The sequence below is a fragment of the Trachurus trachurus genome (genome assembly GCF_905171665.1).
Source record: "Trachurus trachurus genome assembly, chromosome: 6".
Taxonomy (NCBI): domain Eukaryota; kingdom Metazoa; phylum Chordata; class Actinopteri; order Carangiformes; family Carangidae; genus Trachurus; species Trachurus trachurus.
In genome coordinates this window covers 25,915,246-25,926,696 of record NC_139897.1, presented here as the reverse complement: position 1 = coordinate 25,926,696, position 11,451 = coordinate 25,915,246, and the positions used below count along the sequence as shown (strand labels likewise).

The 11,451-nt window shown below is 41.3% G+C and overlaps 1 protein-coding gene across 1 annotated transcript; it reads right to left on the bottom strand.

Moving 5' to 3' along the window:
* On the bottom strand, positions 1-7,373 carry olfml1 (olfactomedin-like 1). Its single transcript, XM_083973010.1, has 8 exons — positions 6,875-7,373; positions 5,014-5,117; positions 4,740-4,930; positions 3,981-4,084; positions 2,349-2,540; positions 1,345-1,525; positions 361-520; positions 1-264 (listed from the first exon to the last, which is right to left on the bottom strand). The coding sequence occupies exons 1-8, from the start codon at positions 7,007-7,009 to the stop codon at positions 105-107; spliced, it is 1,227 nt and encodes a 408-aa protein (XP_083829136.1). The 5' UTR covers positions 7,010-7,373; the 3' UTR covers positions 1-104.
* Positions 7,374-11,451: the final 4,078 nt, after the last annotated feature.

The following is an 11,451-nucleotide window of genomic DNA, read 5'->3' as shown; positions in this document are numbered from 1 at the left end:
GCTATTGATCAGACAATGGTTTTCCTAGACTGGTGCTTTTATACGTGTGTGTGTATTTCAGACTTTTGAGTCATTTTTGAATAGATGAAACCTGTAGATTATCTTCACTCTGCTGCAGCGACCGGGTCGTTTCTGCGCGTCTCCACTTTGTATATCGTCTGGTAGCCGTCGTCCCAGGCGTACAGCTGTCTCTCCCCGGGGTGGTAGTGGATGCTGCTGTGGCTGGTGTAGCGCTTTGGGAAGAACATAACAGGACTCTCATCGCTGTGGAGAAGAGACAAAGTGTTTCCTTTGAGAAATAAATCATATATTTATGTCTGTTTAGTTGTATAATTTGTGTTTTTTTTCTCCGTAACCAACCTGTGGATGGTGTCATGGATGTCAAAGAGACACTGTATGGTGGAACGTCCTCCGTAGCGTGTGTTGTAGACGACATAGAGGGTCCCACATATGAGGAAGGCTCCTTCAGCATCGCGACTTCTACATTGCGTGTCCCAGGTATACTCTACTGCCAAACTTACTGAAGTGTAAAAACAAAACAAAACAAAAGCACTAGGTATAGATTAGATCAGTGCTTCTCAACCAGGGGGACTCGGACCCCTGGTGGGACTTGGTGTAACTTAAAACATTTATTGAGTGACCTTTACAGACATTTATCATTTTACTAATATAGTGATCATCAATTATTGCCTAAATGGCAGAAGCTAAGATAATTGGCATTTTTCCCAATCCCATACGATTTAATGGGAAATATTTTATATTATCATATTTAAATAAGAAGCTGATGGTTTTGATTCACTCTTGTTTGTCTTTTTCAATTTACTGCATTACTGTACACTACTGCATTACACCGTTACTACAAACTCAACACTTCCTGTGTTCTTTTCAAAATAAGAGCCCCCCCACCCCCACACAAAAACAGTGTCACAAAAGCGTTTCAGTGGACAATCTCCATTCATTTCTTAATTGGGCTTTTATTGTGAAATATAGCACAGGAAGATGGTGCAGCGTTTCGGTGAGCAGCGACTTTTGAAGATAAACTTTTCAACTTATATTTGTTGAAATGTGTTCACAAAGAGTGCATTAGAGTACATACATTTGCTGTTTGTGACACATATCTGAATGAAATTGCGTATTTCCCTTCAGAACTGTTACTAAATATGCAATGATGCAATTAAAAAGGCCATTTCCACCTTACACCTGGGTGGTGGAGGGTAAGGGCGTTCCTCAAGGTTACTAAAAAAAACACGCAGGGGGTCCAGTGCCCCGAAAAGGTTAAGAACCACTTGATTAGATCATTTATATATGAATGTACTGTATATGCACAGGGGTGGTGATTTCTACCTTTATCCAGTTTGGTAATGATGAGGTTTCCTCCGTACTCGGGGTCGGCGTGGATGACCCAGAGGCCGAGCTCGTCCACAGCCATGTCCAGATAGGTGTTGGGGTTCAGGCTGTAGGCCGGGAGGCGACCTGCTCCCGGGAGAAGTGTGCTGTCCACCACCGTGCCATTCAGCAGGTCGACCTTTACGTGATAGGAACCAACAGAAATGTGCATTATGAGGCGCATTTCCATCAAAAGGTCCAGGCAAGGGCTTTGAGTTCCTGTAACTTTCTTTACAGGAACTAAAAGGTTACTAGTCTTAAAATTAGACAGACAAGAACAAAGATCTATTCTCAAACATGTTATTTTGATTATGCATGGTGAAAAACAAGGATCAAAAAGCAGCAAATTATTCTGGAAAAGTATTTAAATTACTGATTATTCCTTATAAAAGTAACCTAACCTTCGAGAAACCTTTACATACTGTATGTGCAAGTAAGATTATTTCACTTAAACCACATATGTCAAAGATTGGAATGAGGATCCTGGTAAAATGTTATAGTTAAGCTGTGTAAAAGTGGGTGTCGTATACAGTACTACAATACAATACAGTATTTTTTTTTTTTTTTTTGAAACCTACTTTTTTCCCAGTAAATGTCTGTCGCAGTTACATCTGCTCCAAAACAGTGAGAGCATCATGAGAAAAAGTCAGCTCAGTTAACTGGAACAAAATTGTTTCTTTTGGCATCGTTAGCTTACTGACCTCAGCTAACACAGAGCAGCAAAAGGAAACACGACAGAAATCAACTCCCCAGACCCTCGAAGGGATCTGAAGTCAGTCGCCAGAGCTGCACAGCAAGTCTCACACACAGTCCGGAGAAATCAGTCACAGATCTGTAGTCAGCGACTGTTGCCAAGTAACATGAGCCCTCATCAGAGTGACTGTTGGATCGCCTCGTTTATTTTAGTGCCATGATGGAAATGAACAAAATGAATGAGAACATGCATGCATTCAGTCGCCCACCTTCAGTATCTGGTTGGGTGTATCCGCCTTGTGGTAGTAGAGGAATCCATGGTAAACCACATGGCCGGTCCCCTGCCACTCTGCAGGCAGCTGCAGCACTTTGGCCGGGGGGGTGGTGGTCCGCTCTGTGAAGCTCTGCAGGGAAACGTACTCCAGCAGAGTGTCGTTACGAATCCCACTGAGCAGGTAGACCTGGAAGACATGAGACGGCTGAGATGTGAGTAACAACAATGTTGTACTGTATATAGACTTGGAAGGACATTAAAAAACGGTTGGCAACAGTTTCCAGAGCCAACGTCATACGTCATAGATATCCAACTACATGGCAAATCATTTTCTCATCTTTAGTATTTCAGAAATCAATTTTTCAACCCTGGGAAGACAATGAAGCCTTCACAGTTCTACAATGGAAATAATGTATATATGAAATATGACTTGAATATGGAAAGGGCAGTAATGGAAGACAACAATAAAGCAAAAAAAATTCCCACATGCATGGAGTCTAATTTATGATTCTCCATAAACGAGAGCTGCACAAACCTATACCACAATTAAACATCCAAAGGAACCTTGTTTATTGTTACCTTTTACTAGTATTATCATTATTATTTGTCTTTGAAATGTATTTATCATTATAACTATTATTATTATGAGTATTATATTATTAATTTCATTATATGTATGTATGTTTGTGTATGTGTGTGTATGAAAAAATAAAAGTAACAACATTATTAGGCAATGTAGCGTTTCCATTCATAGTTAAAATGTTAGGATATTCTTAAACTGTGGTGTTCAAACAACAAGAAAATATATCTTCTCCCATGCTGATGAGTGTCACTCTGAAATACAGTGAATAAAAAGAACAAAAAAGCTTTCAAATGTTCTTAAAATTCAACAAATCAAAAGTATTTCTAGGCTCCCCACAGAAAAAAACTAAACAAAAAACATGCTTTTCTCCATTTAATTAAAATAACAGTCAGAATCACAAAACCACCCAACTAAAAAGCAGTAAACACATCTTTCACACTCCATGTTGAGCTGATATGGCTAAAGTGTTAGTGAAGAGTTGCCTATTTAGACATCCAGCAAACATGAGGCATCATTCACATTCTTTTAGAGCTGAGTTTCTGGCCATCTGGCAAATGTGAGGTAAATATTTACTCAACTTCAAGCTTTATATTGGACAACAAATCTGGATTAAAGTATCTGCATCTCCAGCAGCGCTAAATGCTAAGCGTTCAACCTGTTGAATGCTACAGTTAACCCGGTAGCTGCTAACCTTGTGTGTGTTGTTTAGTGCTGGGTAGTTAACGTAGCCTGGGATGAGCAGAGAAATAAGACCCTGCTACATTTGAAAACAGGGTTAGGAGGAGTGAAGGGTCAGGGAAGTTGGATGCAAAACCAAAACAATTAGCTCAAAGATGCTAATATTGGCAATAGTTTTCTGGATGAATGAGAGTGAAATAGCCCTGAAAAATCACTTTGAGTGTTATGAGAAAAAAGGTCAGTGATAGTTGATGAGCAGCTTCAGACTGAGAGCGAGACGCAGCCTGCTGCCTGGAAAGAGAAACAGCTGTCTACTGTAAACACTCCGTTATTACCATAAACCTCGACCCTTTAAAACGAACGGACCTTGGCTGATTGGGCTGACGGGTCCTTGAACCAGGAGCCGTAGACGTCTCCTGCCTTCTTCACAATCTTGAGAGACTTGATTTGACTCAAAGCCGTGTTGCAGTCTGGAGGTGACGGAGAGAAGACGATGAATTCATTGTTTGTTTTTATCAAACTGTAGAAAAACAGCCTTTAAGTTTTATATTTTAGAGGCATAGTTCAACATTTTGGCAAACTGGCCCATTGCCATAATCCCTAGCAGTAGGTTCGTTACCTTTAATTGTCGGTGCAAGCTATTTTTAGAAGCAGAGCCGCGAGCTGCTCAGAGCTACACTACGGAGGCTAATGGGATTTCTTGGTTTCCCTCATCAAACTCATCAAAGACACAATCCAACAACTCCAAAACACTCTTGTGGACAAGTTGTGACCTGCACATTCACCACGCTATGAGATAATAACAGAACGTTACGAGACAGAGTTGTTTTAGAGGTAAATTCATGCAAAACCGCTGATGCACGTTGCCTTCAGGGACAGTTTTTCGGCAAGCAGTCTCTGCATTTACCTCGAAAACAACTCTGTCTCGTAACGTTCTGTTATTATCTCATAGCGTGGTGAATGTGCAGGTCACAACTTGTCCACCAGAGCGTTTTGGAGTTGTTGGATTGTGTATTTGATGAGTTTGATGATGGAAACCAAGAAATCCCATTAGCTATTATGGCAATGGGCCAATTTTCCAACATGTTGATCTATCCCTTTAAAACACAATGCTGCCTACCGTACCATTCTCCACTTTGATCTTGGCCTTCTTCTTGATCAGGTCCAGCTCTGCAGCCTTTATCTGTTGCTCCAGCAGCGCCTCCTCCATCTCGATGTCGGTCTGGGAGGGGATCTTGTTTTCTAGATACTCCAGCTCTCGCTCCATGCGGTCGACTCGCACAGTCACGCTGTCCACCTGGCTCTTCACCTCCGACCTGAGGAGCACAACACACATTATTTAATTTACACCTCTCTCTCTTTAATCCCTTTTTGATTATTCAGTTTTAGTTCCTCCTACCTCAGGACATTGAGAGTGGACATGAAACCCCTCAGTTCAGAGGCGAGGTCGTAGGTCCTCTGGGTGGCGCTCGCTGTGCTTTGCTCACATTGACCCAGACGCTCCTGAAAAAAAAAAAAGATAAAGAGATGTCTATGAAGAGGAAGGTGTAATTACCTTCCTCACAGAATAAAACAAACCCGTACTCAGTTCAGTTCACTAGTTTTGCTGCTGGACACTCTCTTGGTGCAGTATCACCACTGGCTAAAGTTGGTAAATGTCAACTAGATATTGAGAGAGTTGAGACTTTAGATTTAATAGGTATACTTTATTGATCCCAAGTTGGGAAATTACAGTAATACAAGGCCAAGCAATAAAGCACAACATTGTTTGATTAATATACTTTGGTTTTCTGTGCTGCTACTACTCTTACTAGGCCTGGTATGATCAACCAGGGGTGTATGGTCTTCTTAGCTAATTTATTTAGAGAGTAACTTACTTGAGAATTTATACAACAATAAAAAACACAATACTGAAAGACATGTGAATAAGTCTGACAACTTCAACTTTTTTTTGTCTTGGACACAATTATATTAAATGTTATACAACTATCACTAATGGACACATTGGGTTCTGGTCAGCAAAATTATCAATTGAGAAAAAAAACCAAGATATGCTCATTTACATTTTTAAAGAACAAACCCTCAGGTATTTTTATCTGACCAGTCTTTGATGCTGGCTTAAGTTACCTAACGTTCAAAAAACTAACTTTGTCTTGCTGTCCAACTTGGTTCATTGATTTTATGGCTCTTCCCAACTTCAGGAAACGTTACACAACCTGATTTCAAAGCATAAATCAGTAATAAAATCAAATGTCTAACCTGGGGCTTTCAATGTTCTGTGTTTATTTTTTGACAAACCCGACTAACACATTGCCAGATATTTTTTTTTCTGCAGATCTGTTGACTCAACCAGACTCAACCCATAACAAACAGAGATAATCAGTTAGACAGGGGAGAGGATGCCAACAGCGCTGCAGCCAGATGATGTCAGTGTGGTATGAACCAAGTGCATTCTTGACTATATTAATCCACCCACTTTAACATCTGTAAGAAAAGTTTTCACAGCTTAAACAGAGCAAGATAAGACAGCAGAATATACTGCATATGTAAACTCACTGCAATGGTTAAAGGGATAGTTCACCCAAAATTCTAATTTCACTCATTATCTACTCACCCTCATGTCGACTAAGGGCTGTGAGAATTTTCAAAGTTATCCGTGCCTTCTCTGAGTTACGGGGGGGTCCGCGCAGCAGTATTTGTCCATATAATGGTTGTGAATGGTGTTCACTTTTCTTTGTCCAAAAAGACACACCAAAAAACATCCAAATACCTCCACACTGCTCGTCTGTAATGTCCCTCTTGTATTGAAGCCCCGACATGAGAAATTGTTCTGCCGGTCAGTGCAAATCACAGGAAGAGCAGTGAACTGAGACACTGGGAGCTTCCGCTGCAAACAAGCTTAAAATATAGACTTAATTAATTTTTTTCGGAACAATTTCTCATGTCGGGGCTTCAATACAAGAGGGACATTACAGACGAGCACTATGGAGGTATCTGGATGTTTTTTGGTGTGTCTTTTTGGACGAAGAAAAGTGAGCGCCATTCACAACCATTATATGGACAAATACTGCTGCGCAGACCCCCCCGTAACTCAGAGAAGGCACGGAGGACTCTGAAACTTCTCACAGCCCTTAGTCAACATGAGGGTGAGTAGAAAATGAGTGAAATTTGAATTTTGGGTGAACTATCCCTTCAACAGAAGTGGCTCTAAGGTGACCCTGATGGATGCAGATAATTGATGTTGCGTGGAAGGAACCTACCTCCATCTGAACCAGCCTCCTCTCCAGGTACTGGATGATAAAGGAGTCACTGGATGAGCCCTGACCCTGGACCGAAGCCACAGTCAGACACAGAGATACGAGCAGGGCAGGACCCGCTCTGCCTGACAGCATCATCACTACAACAACAACACAACACTTCTGTCAGGAACTCAGCACTGAAACATCTGCAGCTCCTGCACCGTACAGTACTACTACCACTGTCCCACCACAGCAGCAGCAACAGTCCTCAAAAAAGATCAAGATCAAATCCACGTGGCTTCAGTCTTCTTCAGTCTACAACAGTCTGGCTGCGTTGAGAGGATCCCTGATGGTCGTTCAGCTGAGTATTTCCTCTTCTTCTCTTTCTCCTCCTGCTGCTGCTCTCTCAGTCCTGTTTAAGTCGTTGCTCCAGAACTTTCTGCCTTGTTTCTTTAATCAGTCGTTGCGCCAGTGGATTTTCTTCTTTTTTTTTGGATCCAAGTGAGCCTCACCCACCAACAGTCCCTCCTCCCCAGCCCCTCTCTCTCTCTCCCTCTCCCTCTCTCCAAGTCTCTCTTTCCCACCCTTCCCCTCTCCAGACTTTGCATTTGAGGTATGAGAGAGAAAAGGGGGAAGAAGTTCATACCCTATTGGTCGATCCAGCGGTTTTTAGGTTGTAATCCCCTCCAGATGGCCCACTGACACGTCCTCAGTTCTCACACACACACACTGCACAACATGTGTTCAATAATATTAGTGATTTAGTCTATTGGAAGTGAGTGTTTTGTTTTGTTTTGTGTTGTTTGGCAGCAGCACAGACACAGCAGATCATTTTACAGTTGGTCGTTCATTTCCTCCCCGAGTCTAGACTTGTGATCCAGGAGGACGTGTTATTATCTAATATTGCCACAACCTCACAAAGTGATAGTTATTCTGATCAGAGGGGAGACACAACATAAAGGGACGGGGAGAGACTGTGTAAATCCACAGTGGCAGCGTGGCGTCCGGCCTTATTACTATTCCTGTTGATCCAGTTGATATTCTGACTGATTCACGGCCAAAAAGTTGCCACAGCAGCAGCCATCATGGGGAATTTGTGGGTATAGCTGCTGTTTTATCTCCATCTGGTGCCTTTTAGAGCCACCTGGCTCTGTTTCCTGGGCGTTTTTTGTTTCTTTTTCTTTTTTTTTTGTCATGATAGACAACATCTGGTTGTCAGCTCTCAACACTGTATCTGTATCTGTTGCATATTAACCTCAAACACCTTTAATTGGAGCATAAACTTGTTCTTAACAACACGCTGATGATAGATAATAGGACACTTAGATGCTAACAAAGTAAGACAGAGCCTATTTCTTCAACATCTTCTGTTATTTCCTCCTCCAGGTCTTTGCCGGTTGCCACCATGAGATGGCACCACATCACAACAAAGAGTACGACCACATCACACATACGGTCGTACAACAGTTGGCTTCACCACATCGCCCGCCGCCCCTCACCACTCTACCTGAGGTCTGTAATTATAGCCCGCTGCTAAATTCTCTGCCAGGTGCAGTGGTAATAATAAAGCAGCTGGAAATTAAGAAGGAGCTGTGAGCCTCGTTCACAAGCTGAAATGTGAACTGCTGCTGTGTTTTTTTTTTACTCTTTTGGCTCAACAATGTGGATGTGACTGTCACAGGTTTAATGCTGTATGTACTATTCGGGCCACTGCGGGTGTGAAAGAAATAGAAGAATAATGAGCAGGAAGAGGAAATTCAGAGTTTTCAGGTTTAAAGTCACAAGTTTAGAAGAAAATAAACTTGGATATTCTCTGAAAATATAAACTCAGAAATTGAATTTGCAAGAAAAACCTCACAAGCTTCAGAGAAAAGAAAACTTGTAGAATCGAGATAATACCAATTCCCGAGAAAGAAAGTCAAAAGTTTGTGTTTTTTTTCCCCCAAGGACGATCCAAATCCTCACAACTTTACTCATTTGACTATTTTGCATCCATTTTATTATTGCACCTTATGGTGTTACATTTCTAACATTGCAAAATTTGAATTGTTTTTTTGAATTTGCATGTTTTTTTCTTATAAATGAATGATTTCAAACTTCAAAATTCAGAGTTTTACCCTCTCCCAGCTTGTTTTGTTTTGTTTTTAACTGACAATGGCTCTAATTTACCATTTCAGTTTGGAGAAAGTGATTTTTCCCCTCTCCAGCAGACAGATTTGAATAAACTTTAATTGCATGAAGAGATGAAGAGATGAAACTCTCAGTGGATGAGTCAGTAGTGGAAGAAGTTTTCAGATCATGTTGCTACTCACACGAACACAGTTAGTGTTCCCTGTCGACACTGGGAAACAGCTGAAGTTCCCAGACCTGGTCCTCATGGGTTCGATGAGACCAGATGGAGGAAACATCCACTGGGCCTTGGGACTCGTTGATATCTGCAAAAAAAGGAGAAACTTCCATCAGTTTCTGGTTTAAAAAGGCAGATGATGGGATAACGTGCTGCTATGGACACACGTTGGTCGACACACCTGATCATCTTACAACCTCATATAGAAAGCATTGGTTTCAAGGACCAGATACATAGGGAGTGAGGGAATATAAGGATTTCTCTGTGTAACCTTCTGGCTTTGTGCTGCTCTACACACATGATGATATGGACACACACAATGAGACGTAACCTCATGAAAGATTCATTACAATTTGTGGAGGAGAGGAGAGCTATAAAATATCCATAGTGTCTCAGCAAGACATCCGACTGGTTTCACCCTCAGTGGTAAATCCCCAGAGCTTTGTGTATGTGTGTGTGTTTCTGTGGTTTGTGCATGGCTTTGTGTTTATGTGTGTGTGTTCACAGTATGTTAGGTTGTTGTGTGCTTTTATGGTTTGTGTATCTGTGTGTGCATGTATGATTGGCCTTTCACGCCTGGTAATATACCTGTTTGTTTCTATAGTTATGTGTGTTCATGTGCCATCATGTCTCGGTTTTACATGTGTTTACATACATATAAGGGTTTACTACTACTATGAATGTTTTTTATGTATAGATAAACCTCTCTGTGTGTTAGTGTGTGTGTGTGTGTGTGTGTGTGTGTGTGTGTGTGTGTGTGTGTGTGTGTGTGTGTGTGTGTGTGTGTGTGTGTGTGTGTGTGTCTGTTTGTGCGCGCTGAGGGAGTGATACCAGCTTCACACCACCCTCTGTCTCTTGACCTTTCCTGCCAGTCTTTGTGTTTGACAGATGATGAGGTTTTAATGGCAGCCGGTGCAGACAGGTTGGAGATGAAGACAGCTGGATCGGTAGAGGGAGGACAGGAAGTGAAAAAACATATTTGTCCTCTGTCCTCGCATTCGTTTTTGTATTTTACTCAAGTGAATATTTGTTCATTGAATTTATTTCTTTTAATAAAAGAGATTACAGGTGGTGACTGCTGCCCTCCAGTGGCCATTTTGGAGACTAATGCAGATGTTTGTTTTTTACTTCCTCCCTTTAAAGTTGCCTCTTCAATCAACATCTGAATCTAACACACCTAGCGTCTCTTGGCTGAAAACCAACCTTGTAAAATCAGAGCCCGTAACCTGTAATCTCTTGTTTATGACAGATAAGACTACACAAACCTATTTATCATATACTATGTTAACGTTATCCACCGCTCCATGGATTTCTCACCAGCTTCGTTGAAAACAAATGCACATGGCCGAGAGGAGGGTTAATAAAACAGAGGAAAAACGACCAGACTTGCATAGTTCCCCTTTAACAGATATCTGACAATACTTGCACAGATCTTTCTCATACAGCAAAAGGGAAAATGTATATAAACATGGCAGAGCAGCACAAATTACATAAACGCGGCGAGGTGGGATATCTTAAAAATCATGAAAACATCTGCCAATAGGAATAAAAGAGCAGCAGTTTCAACTGTACAGTCTATGCCAAATAAAAAACACCATGATCTCCAGCTTCAACACGGCTGCCAATACAAAACAACATCTCGGCCCAAAGTCGAGACAAAAGTATGAGCTTTGGGAAAACTGGTATTTACCACAAAAGGTATTAAACTGATTTGATTTAGAGATCTCACAGCCCAATTGTGGTGCTCTGCAATAGAGATGTGCGATATCGCCTACGATAGTATCGTATTAGTTACGACAATGTGCAATTTTACATAATCAAGTATTTTTACTGTCTCGAAAAGAAAACAAACGGAAGGCGCATAGTTGGTAAAGTAGAGGTGCATGAAAGGCCTCATTTGCCGAATTCGTGCCTCAGAAGCCAATCAGCGGGCAGGATTCAGTCACGTGATGATAACGTGATCCCCCACAAGCAGTCTCAGCGGCAACCATAATACAACATCGTCTCTGAGGCTCAGAAGTTTACTATTTATTTAATGTCTCCACACTGGAGTTTAGTGGGAGTCTCTTGAAGGCTTATAGAAAATAAACAAGAGCTGTTGTTCCTAAATGTTGTGTCCATCCATAGATGTCCTGGTAAGCAAGTGTTACAGCTTTGTTTGTTTAAAAAAAACAAAAACATTTTAAAGGATATTGTCAGATTATCGTTTTCGGAAAATTAAAAAAATAATCAAGGTATTTTTGTTGCCCAT